Source organism: Leptopilina heterotoma, unplaced genomic scaffold (assembly GCF_015476425.1).
Source record: "Leptopilina heterotoma isolate Lh14 unplaced genomic scaffold, ASM1547642v1 Lhet_152, whole genome shotgun sequence".
Lineage (NCBI taxonomy): Eukaryota > Metazoa > Arthropoda > Insecta > Hymenoptera > Figitidae > Leptopilina > Leptopilina heterotoma.
The window spans coordinates 792,060-803,671 of record NW_025110868.1 but is presented as its reverse complement, the minus strand read 5'-3'; the positions used below and the strand labels follow the sequence as shown (position 1 = coordinate 803,671).

Below are 11,612 nucleotides of genomic sequence, written 5' to 3'. Positions count from 1 at the left end.
TCAATTATTTTCAGTAAAATTTGAAACAAATTTCTCAAATGAATTAAAATTTTCAACGAAATAATTTAATTTATATTTTGCATAAATTTTTTATTTTGTTTTGTATAAATAAATAAAATTCTTCGCAGAAAACTTCAATTATTTTCAATTCATGATAAAATTTGTCTACTAAAATATAATTATTTGATGTTTATTTTTAATTTCTCTAAAAATTTATAAACAAATTAAAACTGATTTTTAAATTGAACGAAATAAAAATTAGATTTAAAAAAAAATTGATTGAAAATTGGTTGAATCAATTAGATTCAGTAATAAAAAATACAAATAATAAATAATTCAATACAACATGAATAATAATTACAGTAATAAAAATATGGATAATGGAAATAAAAGAAAAAGTAAATAAAAACTTCGTTTTTACACTTAATCGTATGGCATTTATTGAGGGACATTTCTACTGAGTTTTTTTTTAGTACATTTTATATTATCACAGCTTATCTCTATGTTTTATTCGGTTTTTTAAAATAGTAATAACTTACGTAAGCCTTAAATATAATATATTACAATGAAATATTTATGTTTAATTATATATTATTATTATGATTAATTATTAATTAAATTTTATGCAATCTTAATTAAGTTTAAAAAAATTAAATTTAAACAAAAAATTTAAAAAAGTACCAGACATTTTTTGTATAATTTGAAATCAAATTCTCAAGACGTGTCAGAATTCGTATCTCGTTTTGTACTTGAAGGAATTGAATATAATAACATTAAAATTTGTCTCCTATTATATAATTAATTCTAATGAAAGAATTTATTTTTATCGAGCTTTGAATAATCGCTTTGAATTTTTTTTCTTATATTCTATTAACAATGAAATTCTACACGAACAACTATTTCTTCAAAAATTGGCTTATTACAGATATAAAGGGCGGGAGAGCGGAAAAACGTTTTAAAAAAAAACTCCTACTTACAATAATTATCTATTTAATAAACAATTAATATTGTATTCATTATTATCTAATTATAATTTATAATTAAATGTATTATTCGTTTGAAATGTGTTTCTTATTTTGATTGGAAAAAATTATTTTTCGCCATGAAAAGTTTCTTTTTTTTTGAAAAAATTTTTCTTGCTTTCAAAACAGGAAAATTTTGAATTTTTTTTAAACGTAGTTTTTAATGCGTAAAAAAATGAAAATATATTTTAATTTTCTTTGCCTTCGATTTAAGACTTAGGTAAGTAGAAAAAAAAAGTTATTAAATATAGTTATCACTAATAATATCTTTACAAGGTACAAACTTGTCTCTATAGATATATACGTATATTATTTTTATGATTACGAGTATTTTTAAAAAAAATGTTCGATAAACAAACAACAAACGATCGATATTTGAATAATAAAATAAAGAAAAAAAAAATGAAAATTCAATGATTGTTCATAGTTCCTTTAATGTTGCATCTCAGAAACAAGTGCAAAACAGTCGAGTGATTTTTTTTGGAAATTTTTTCGTTCCATTAGACTTCGATTGTAATAAAAAAATAATGAATAAATTTAAAACTGTAATTTTATTAAATAATAATTTATAATAAAATTTTATCGAATAATAATTTATAATAAAGAAAATAATAATTTCCTTCAAGTAAAATTTGAATAAAAATAATAATTGTAACAACAAGAAAAAGAAAACAGAAAAGAGAATGAAGAACAAATTAAAGAAAAAGTAGTAAAAAAATAGAATAAATGAAACGAAAAATAGAAAAGAGAAGTTAAAAAAAGGAGAAAAAGTAAAAAAGGAAGAAAATAAAAAAAAGTAGAAAAGAGAAAAAAGTAATAAAATAAAAGAGGAAAAGAGTAAAAAAAAGAAGAGAAAGTAGAAAATACAGGGGAAAAATAAAAAATAGTAAAAATAATAATAAAAATAAAAATAAAATTCGATTTTTTGAATTTCTTCGCTAAAATCGAAGTTTGGTGTCAAGTTTTAACTAATCAGTCTATAATTTATAGAAATGCAACATTGAAGGCTCAATGTATTATCGTCTACGTTATAAAGATACTTTGAAAAAAAAAGTTCCACAAAAAAATTATTTTGTCGAATTTTTTTTCAGATGAAAAAAAAACAAAAAATCGATGAACCTAAAAAGCAATTAAATATATCGATGATTATTTTTTTAAAATGAACTGTCGCATTGAACGCACAATAATTCAAATATTCATATATCACATTCTCACGTATAAGTCAAGGATTCGTTATTAATCATAATTATACTTTGGCTGGATCATTATTACAATATATTATAGTCCTAATTTCAAACCTCTATAAGCCTAGTACCATTTTTTTTCTTCATTTTTATAAATTCTCTAACTCGCGCAAGATTATTAAAACGCAAATTCTACTTTTTTCTTTCTAAAAAATATTTCATTTTTCCATTATCGCAATTTTTTGCTTTTTAAGAATTTTTTGTTGTTGTAATTTTGAGAGAAAATAATTTAGCAATAAATTTTTTTTTAATAAAAACAAAGAGAAAAATAAAGAATAATAATATTTTTGTCTTTGTTTTAATTTTCATCTTTATTTCAATTTTCATCTTTTTTTTTTTGATAAAATATTAATAAATTCTAATTGTAAAAATAATTTTTATTACCGTTTCTGAAAGTTAATTATTTGCAAATAATCGAATATTCATTAAATATTAATTTTTACGAAATAATTGAAGTTTAAAAATAATTTTACTAAATTTGATATTTCGCTAAAGTTACTAAAAAATAATTTTGATTCCAAAAATCGAATTTTCCTGAATATTCAAGTTTCGTGTAATAATTTCGTTTCTCTTATAATAATTTTTCTTTTTATATTATAAATTATACTTAAGAAAAAAAGCATATAAAAAGTAGAATTTGCGGAAAAATCGTGTCCCCTTGAGAAAAATAAAATAAAAAATACATTTTTGACTTGAATTTAGAAATGCCTCATTAATGACCTCATTATTGATTGAAATAATTGATTGTACAAAAATAAAAGGCTATATTTATTGCCTTGATAAAGGCAAAGATTTTTTTTCCTTTTTTTTCTCTCACTACATTCTGATTTAAGGAACAATTTTTTTCCTTTATACTGGGGTCTATTTTTTTTTTTTTTTGAAAGTATATAAAGAATACTATCCATGATTTTCTTTTCATTTTCATTGTTCATCAAGTCTTTCAATTTGTACTTCAACCAAAAAAAATTGAACTGTCAATATTCAATTTTTTCACTCCGATATTGCAATTTATCCAGTAAAATTTTTTTTTCTTTTGCTTTTTTTTTACTGTTGTCAATCGATTTTTTCGTAATTTTCAGCCTTGTTTCCTTAGCTGAAGGGATATTTTTAAAGAATACCTTTTTTTAAAGATGGGAGAATAATTTAGAAGGAAATTAAATTGCCGCTACGTCGGATTTTGCCAAGTCAACACAGACGACATTACTGATTATTGAAACTTGATCCGATTTTGTTGTTAAATTGATGTCTGCATTCACGATATTCAATGAGGAAATTTTGGCACGTTCATACGCATCGACTGTGTTTAAACTTAAGAACCTGGAAAAATTTTCGATTAGAATTAAAAAAGAGAAAGATAAATTTTTTGGTTTTTTAAGCAAAAATCTGGCGAGAAAAGAGTTGAAAAAAAATGCACGGCTCGAACTAAGCTCCGGAAAGTTCGTAATTTTATTCAAAAAGGGTGAAAAGTTCGTAAATTGTACGATATAATTTTGGAAATTTTGAAAAAGTTGGAAATAATTGCAGAAATTCAATTATTTTCATAAATTATTATTTAAATTCTTTTCAGGAATTCAAGTATTTTTAAAAATTTTAATAAAATTTTTCAAAGAGTTTTCAATTATTTTCAAAAATTGTTATAAAATTTTTTAATATAATAAATTTCAGTAAAATTTTAATTAAATTCCTTTAAAGAAATTATTGAGTAAATTATTTATTTGCATTTTATTTGTATTTAAATAATTGAATTCTAGTAGGATTTTCTAATAAAAATTGATTTTTATTTCATAAAAATGAATTTCAGTTAAAATTTTAGATAATAATTGAATTTTAAAAGCAATATAGTCCGTAATTTTTCATTTTTGGTTCGTAAAGTCCGTATTTTTAAAAACTTTCACTGGTTCGAGCCCTGGAAATGCAAAAATAAAATATAAAATATTTAAAATGACATACCTTATGCAAATATAAATAATTAATAATGTAGTGCCAGCTGAAAACATTCTTATAAATGGACTTTCGACAAGTTGAATAAGAATCCAAGCAGCTGCAGCAGAACCACACATTGTCGTGACAATGGCAAATGTTTGCAGCCAATGTCGAGGTGTCAAACTGTGTTGCCAATCTAATCTTCTCGAATGTTCAACATTGTATTTTGTTCCACACACTTTGCAAAACAAACTGTCCGAATTCATTGAGCTCTGGAAAAATTTTTTCCAAATTTTTAAACAGAAAAATACCCGAAAATAGAAGATAATTTCAAAAATAGAAAATAGAAAAAATACGGTAATTAAAGAAAATACAGCAAATAGAAAAAATACGGAAATTAAAGAAAATACAACAAATAGAAAAAATACAGAAAAAGAACGGAAAATAGAAAAATATGGAAAGTAATGAAAAGAACAGAAAATAAAAAATACGAAAAGTAGAGAAAATACAGCAAATAGAAAAAATACAGAAAGAAAAAAAACGAAAAATAGAAAAATACCGGAAAGTAAAGAAAAAAATAAAAAAATACGGAAAGTAAAGAAAGTCCGGAAAATAAAAAAAGTACAGAAAGAAAAATGAAAAATACGGAAAGTAAAAAAAATTTCCAGTAAAGAGAAAAAATACGGAAAGTAAAGAAAAACAAGTCGACTAATTGGCGGTGCAACGAAATGTGAAGAAATCAGTAACACGTCGATGAACTTTGAAAAAAAAAAAAAGATTCTGTTTACGAAAAAAAAAGGTAAACAAAGTGAAGTGTAACTAATTGTGAGGAGAATGAAAAATTACTGAGATTTTACCTCAACGAGCCATCGACGCAAGCAATCGTGATGAACGGCGCTCACGTCTCCTCGACATTGACAAGGTTGAATCAATGGACCAGCATCTTGTCGATAATTATCATAGCAAATCCAACAATCTTTGCTGCTACTGCTACCACTACTACTGCAAGCACCGTCCTTTAATAATTCCGCATCGGCTGAACAATTCTTGTCGTTTAATTCAAATTCATTGGCAATTTTTCCCTGATCGAGATCCAATTTCTTAAGGAGACGCTTTGGATTTAATATCCATAATCTCTCGGGACTCGTGCAATTCCATAGGACACATGGAAACCATAGGGCAACTGCCAATTCAATTACACGGAAAACGACGTCGTGCCAATTTCTACTATAAACAGGAACTCTGTGACAAAAAAAAAATGGGAACAAAAATTATTCGCTGTTTTATTTGTATCTTTTTTCTTTATTCTTCCTATAGACTTTCACTTTCTGTAGAATTAATATTAATTCTGAGATTAGAATATCTCGATTATAATTTTTTATAACTTAATTGTTTTTACCATTAATTTTTGTAAAATCAATTTTCAAAAAATTGTATGTTTCCTATTGAGAAATGCTTTATACGTTTAAAATATTATTGCATTAAAATATGCCTTAAAAACTTAAAAATATGAACAAAAATTGAAAAATTATATAATTATAATGAGCATAATTATATTTTGTGGAAATAAATGAATTTTGCGAGAAACATACTTTGTCTTCCAAATATCGCTGAGCATTTCGCTGAAGAGAAATCCACCGACAATGAGCAGCATAAAGGCTTGAAAAACTAATCCGAATCTAGATTGATGTAATTGTGATGTATTCACGTGTGTTTTTAGATTTAACGTTTCACCGGTCATTGGAGTCGATTCGAATAATTTTGCAGTCACAACTTCCTCTTCCGTTCCAGCTGCCTCACCCGGTAAATGTTTCTTTGTCGCTATCGATGTCACTTGATCCTCAAATAAAAAGCCTCCTCGAACCTAAAGACAAAGGAAATTGAGAATTACCATCATTTCCTTTATTTTATTAAACTATCGCAATAACAATAATATTAACGAATTTTTTTTTTAATAATTACACCCATCTTAAGTATTATTAATTAGTTAATTGATAAGTGAATTTTTTTTAATTTTAAATCTGAAATTATTGAAATTTATATTTAATAAAAAAATTTTGTAATTTTCATAATAAATAAATAAATATAACTAAAACAATTTTTTTTTATTCGTTAAAATTAATTGTTGGTAGCTACTTTTTTACTACTTTTTTCAGTATTAAAGCTACTTTTTGATACTTTTTTTTAAAAATACTTTTTTAATTATTGAGTGTGAAGCCTGTATAGTGTTTTTAATTATTTTTACCTTGAAAAAGACTTCGACTCCGTAGATCAGGAAAAATATGACGACAATAAAGAGAAGAACAGCATAGCAGCCATTGAAGACATGTGTGTAGAAACTCTGCAATAACAGAAAAGAATTTATTTTTTTTTTCTTAAATTAAAAAGAGAACAAATTCAGATATAGAAACTATTTTAAATCTATTAATTTTCTTTTCAGATCTTTTGTACTATAATTTTATTAAATTTTCTTTTGAATTGACTAAAAATGTTATTATTTTATTTTATTAAATTTTCTTATAATCGACCAAAAAAATTGTATTATTTTATTTTCTCAAATTTTCTTACAATCGACTAAAAATTGTATTATATTATTTTATCAAATTTTCTTATAATTGACTAAAAAAAAAAAAAGAAAAATTTCTACTTACTGTATCAACGTCCGTGTTCATTTGAACGATGACAAATTCAGCGACCAGTAATGAATATGTAATGACATTAAATACGAGAAAACCAAAAAATGATTTCGAAAGAAACTGCGGCTTATCGTAACGAATATCACGCAAGTGAAATACTTCAGCCCAGAAGCAAACGATTAACGACGATCCACTCAATAGAAATGGATAGTATGCTGACAATAAACTTCTCGACCATCCTTCTTCAAATGCAGTCTTAAAATTCAAAAAAAGAAAAAATAATTTTATTTGAAAAAATCCATAATTAAAAAATGTTTATTTTATAAATTCAAATTTACTTTTCTTTATCTTCTTTATTTGAATTTAATTTTTTTTCTTTTATTGTAATTTTCTTCAACTATCGTTTTCTTATTTTATTCTCTAACAACATTTGGACATTTTAATTGTATTTTAAGAATGAATTAAAAAATGTTTACTTACAGGAGAAGTGAAGTAAGCACCACGAATTATTGAAGCGAGAAAAACAACAAAGTACAAAACTTTTTGCGTTGTCACTTGACAGGCGCGCAAAAGTGATGGGGTTTTCATTTTTTGCCACTCAGCAACTATACACATTATTAATTGCAATAAACAAACGAAGGCAAGTAAAAAAAACATCGATGCAAATCCAATATAATAGCTGAAGTTCGGAACGTGACATTCTGATCCGTCGAATTGAATCTGCAAAGAAAATTTTCATTCAAAAACTATTCTTTCTTTTATTATTTCTATTGTTATAAAATAAATATGTACAAATATATCTTTATAAATGAATAATATAAATATATTTATGATAAATAATATAATAATTTAAATACATTGGGACATTTCAAATTATTATATAAATAATATAAATATATTTACGATAAATAATATTAATATATTTATGATAAATAATATAAATATACTTAAATAATAAATAATATAAATAAAGAAATTATGATTTCGATCATTAACTGCAAATTATCGAGAAGTTAAAAAATAAAATAAAAAAGTAAAATAAAAAATTACGTAATTAAAAACATTTTTTTAAATGACTTTCGAAAAAAAACCTTCTCAGTGCTTTAATGTCTTTTTAAGTATTCTATTGTATTTAAAATTAAATTGTGAAATAACTGGTTTAGATTAAATTTAATCTGAAAATTATTCGAACGAAAAAAAATAAAAGAGAATGAACTCTGAACATGATATGTCGAAATAGGTGTTTTTTTTTTGGTTGTCCATTTTTTACCTTTCTAATTCTTTAATCAATATTATTGGGAAACATTCCATTATATTTGATTATTAAAAATTGTTTTTAATAAAAAGAAAATATATTACCTCGCAGAGACAAGTGCCATTATGACATTCTCCATGACCGGAGCAATTTCCTATCCCGCAAGTATTATTCCACGCCATCATTCCAAATTTCATCAGCAGTGATAATGGATTTTGAGTGCTCAGAGCAATCATTTGATCCATTTTCACTGCCTTCAATCCTCAACTGCCAAACTGCAGTGCTGAAAAGAAGAAGAAAATTATAATTGTTTACTAAAAAAACACCAAAAAAGATGTTAAAAACTAAAATAGAAATAAAATAGAACTAAAATAGAAAATATTTACGAAAAAATATATTAACTCCCATTTAATATTCTGCGATGAAATTGAATCGAAAATTAAAAAAAAACAATATAAAGTCATTTTTTTAAATTATTCAGTACTTTATTTTCATTCTCTCACGAAAATTTAATGAGAAAGATGACCAACAAAAGATAATTAATTGCGTGGCATTACACAAAAAGTTCTAATTGATGTAAATTGAAAGTTTTATTACTAAATTGAAAAAAATACTTCGAAATGAATGTTCAGTCGCGAAAAACACAAAAAACAGATTTTTTAGTAAATGAAATTTTCCACATTGTTAAAATATTGACAAAAATAAATAAAAATTATGAAAAGCAAAGATTTCATTTCGTTTTTTGTATCCACAAAACAGTAAATTAAAACTAGACTGTCAAAAGCGTTGATAATAAAACTAATTTCACAATCACTCGCTATATCTATTAATGTCAATAAAATAAGATACTATTTTTTACCCCTTTTTTTCCCCAACAAAATTACTCGGGATATTTCGGATTTTTTCTAAAAAGACACCATTGTTTATGTATTTTCCGAAAAGGAGTTAAAAAAACGAAAAATAAGTAACAAAGAACTATTTAATTGATATTTAAGTTAAGAGTACGAGTACAAATGAAATGTTTTAAACGAAATGTACTAAATATACCGACGTTTCTTTATCAAATTTCCATCAAACTTTATTATCATATTTCAAAACAAAAACAAAGAAATCAATTATAAAAACAAAAAAAAAAGATGGATTGGTAATTTTAAATTTAAACCAACAGTAAACTTTAATGAAAGCGATATTAATGACAGTAAACACGTATATATTTTATTCGAGAAATTATGTCTTTGAGTGCATAAGTACTGATGGAAAAACTATAAAGACTCACCACTCGGTTTCACATTCGTCAGCTGTCTTTCAGGAATCTTGAAAAATAATCTCGATTCCTATTTTTAGCACTCCCTGTTTATTATTTGTCGCACACACAAATTGATAATTTTTTGGATTCTACCAATTTTTATCATTCACGGAGTGAAATGGAATAAAAGAAGTCGAAAAATCATTAAAAATATCGCGCCATTCACGATCACAATTCCGTCAATTTGACTTTCATCAATGCCTTCTTCATCAAACTGTACTAACGATTTAAGAATAAAAAAAAGCACGGACAAGAACACACCAACACTTTTTTGATTAAAGCACTGATGAACACATATGCAATTCGAACACGCAATATAATTTTCTTTCTTTGTGTGATCTGTTATGGTTGCAGTCACAAAGGATATTAATGACACTTTAGTATGACTTCTTGCTTCTGACACTTCTTTTTAAATATTTATAACATTTTTTTAAATTTATCTTTATTTTTAGAAACTCCCTTTTATTTTGCTTTCTTACTTTCGTGTCGAATTTTTATACATGTTCACTATTTTTTCTATTTTCTATTGTTGAAATGTTGGAAAATGATATTTGATTTATGGACATAAAGCACTGTTCACAATGACTTTTTGGCACTTGTCCAGTTTAGTTGTCCAAGACTCCAAGTAATTCAATTTTAAAAACAAAAATAATAAATAACTTTTTTATTTATTATCCAAATTTTCAGAGTGCTTCTATTTATAACAAAAAAAAATTATTTAACAAACTATTAATTTATTTACAAAACTAAATAATATTGTTTTTTATGATAAGCTCTCGACCAATCACAGCGCGCCATTTCAAGGACTTAAGGGAAATAATAATTGTTCGTGCCTGACATATGAAAATCGATTTTTAGTGTTAATTGTTATCTTTCATCTCTTTCATCAAATTGTCAAGGAAAAAAAGAGAAGGAGAAGGGAAATAATTTCTCTTGCTGAATTTTATATTCGATCTGGTTTTTTCAAAAATCGTTGCTGAGAGAAAAGAGGGGGTAAAAATTTCCCTCTCCTTCATCACTACTCATCGTTTGGATTCCTGTCAATTCTCATTTTTCTCAGAGGTGTTTTTCTCAACTTTGTGATTATTTTTTGCAAACTAGAAAGAAAACTTTGTAGATCAAGGTATGTGTTAAACCCGGTAAAATATCAGCTACCTGTCAAAGTAATTTTTTTCCCTTTAAATTTTTGTTACTATTATTACATAACTATTTTTGGATGATAATTCTAATGTTGCCAGAGTAGAAGACTTTATTTTACGATTAAGGAAATATTTTCTTTCTATTTCCATTATTTTCATTATTTATAATAATAAAATATATATTTAAAATATCTGAAAAATTTGTTTTTTTTTTTGTTGTAAATATGATTAGTTATTGCTGAATGATTTTTATTACTGAACTTTCTATTCTTTTAATTCGACTTTTTTTCTATTTATTTATATTTTTAAATAAGAATACTTAAAACAATTTGATAGCAGATAATTTTTGTTTTTTTGTATTTTTTATTGATTTTCTACATAACCTCGGAGTGTCGCCATTTTTTAAACGTTTTCAACAAAAGATCGAAAACAAAAAGCTACTCAATATTTTTGTGTTCGTTTTTATTACTTACTTCGAAGGGATTGTCGAAGAACTTTTACGATTCTTGGATTGAACAATTCGAAAGTCAATTTATAAATCGAACTAATAATTAAAAGAAACTTAGTACATAACCTGAAATATTGAGGAAAATTTCTTGCACAAACTTTTTTGATTTTAATGAAAAAAAAGAGTTTTTGTCAGAGTAAATTAAAAAAATGATTTTTTAGATGGTTGGTCCAATTGCAAAACCAGTAATGCGAGGAATGTGTATAAGCTACATAAAGAAAGGTATTATTGGAGCAGTTTCAGCATCTATTGTGGCTGGAGTTGCTTTTAAATTTCTCTTCATGGATTCCAGAAGGAAAATCTATGACGATTTTTACGCGTAAATTTCCATTATTCTCTCTTGATTTTTATTAAAATTGATTGCAAATTAAAGAGAGAAGTTAATGAGATATTTTTCTTTTTAGTACATACGATAAACATGCGGCCGTTCAACGTTTGAATAGATCCGGTTTTATGTCATCGTCACCTGAAAATATCGCCAAAAGGAGGGCAGAGCGTTAAATAAATTTTCAATAAATGTAAATAGACGATTCATAAATTAAAAAAAGTCACTATAGAAGTTAAAAATTTATCATTACT

General features: G+C 24.8%; 2 protein-coding genes across 3 annotated transcripts; one reads left to right on the top strand and one right to left on the bottom strand.

Annotated features, from left to right (window-relative positions):
• Nucleotides 1-2,683: 2,683 nt before the first annotated feature.
• On the bottom strand, nucleotides 2,684-9,880 carry LOC122498600. Of its 2 annotated transcripts, XM_043606404.1 has the most exons (9): nucleotides 9,357-9,880; nucleotides 8,185-8,363; nucleotides 7,306-7,545; nucleotides 6,841-7,080; nucleotides 6,435-6,530; nucleotides 5,782-6,053; nucleotides 5,047-5,431; nucleotides 4,217-4,461; nucleotides 2,686-3,583 (listed from the first exon to the last, which is right to left on the bottom strand). In XM_043606404.1, exons 2-9 carry the CDS (start codon nucleotides 8,323-8,325, stop codon nucleotides 3,421-3,423), a joined length of 1,782 nt encoding a protein of 593 aa, XP_043462339.1. In that variant the 5' UTR covers nucleotides 8,326-8,363; nucleotides 9,357-9,880; the 3' UTR covers nucleotides 2,686-3,420. The 2 variants fall into 2 exon arrangements, with proteins under 2 accessions (XP_043462340.1, XP_043462339.1); XM_043606405.1 differs by lacking the exon at nucleotides 9,357-9,880 and having other exon boundaries at nucleotides 2,684-3,583; nucleotides 8,185-8,341.
• A 363-nt stretch (nucleotides 9,881-10,243) lies between these two features.
• LOC122498599 lies at nucleotides 10,244-11,600 on the top strand. Its single transcript, XM_043606403.1, has 3 exons — nucleotides 10,244-10,509; nucleotides 11,195-11,352; nucleotides 11,438-11,600. Exons 2-3 carry the CDS (start codon nucleotides 11,195-11,197, stop codon nucleotides 11,532-11,534), a joined length of 255 nt encoding a protein of 84 aa, XP_043462338.1. The 5' UTR covers nucleotides 10,244-10,509; the 3' UTR covers nucleotides 11,535-11,600.
• Nucleotides 11,601-11,612: the final 12 nt, after the last annotated feature.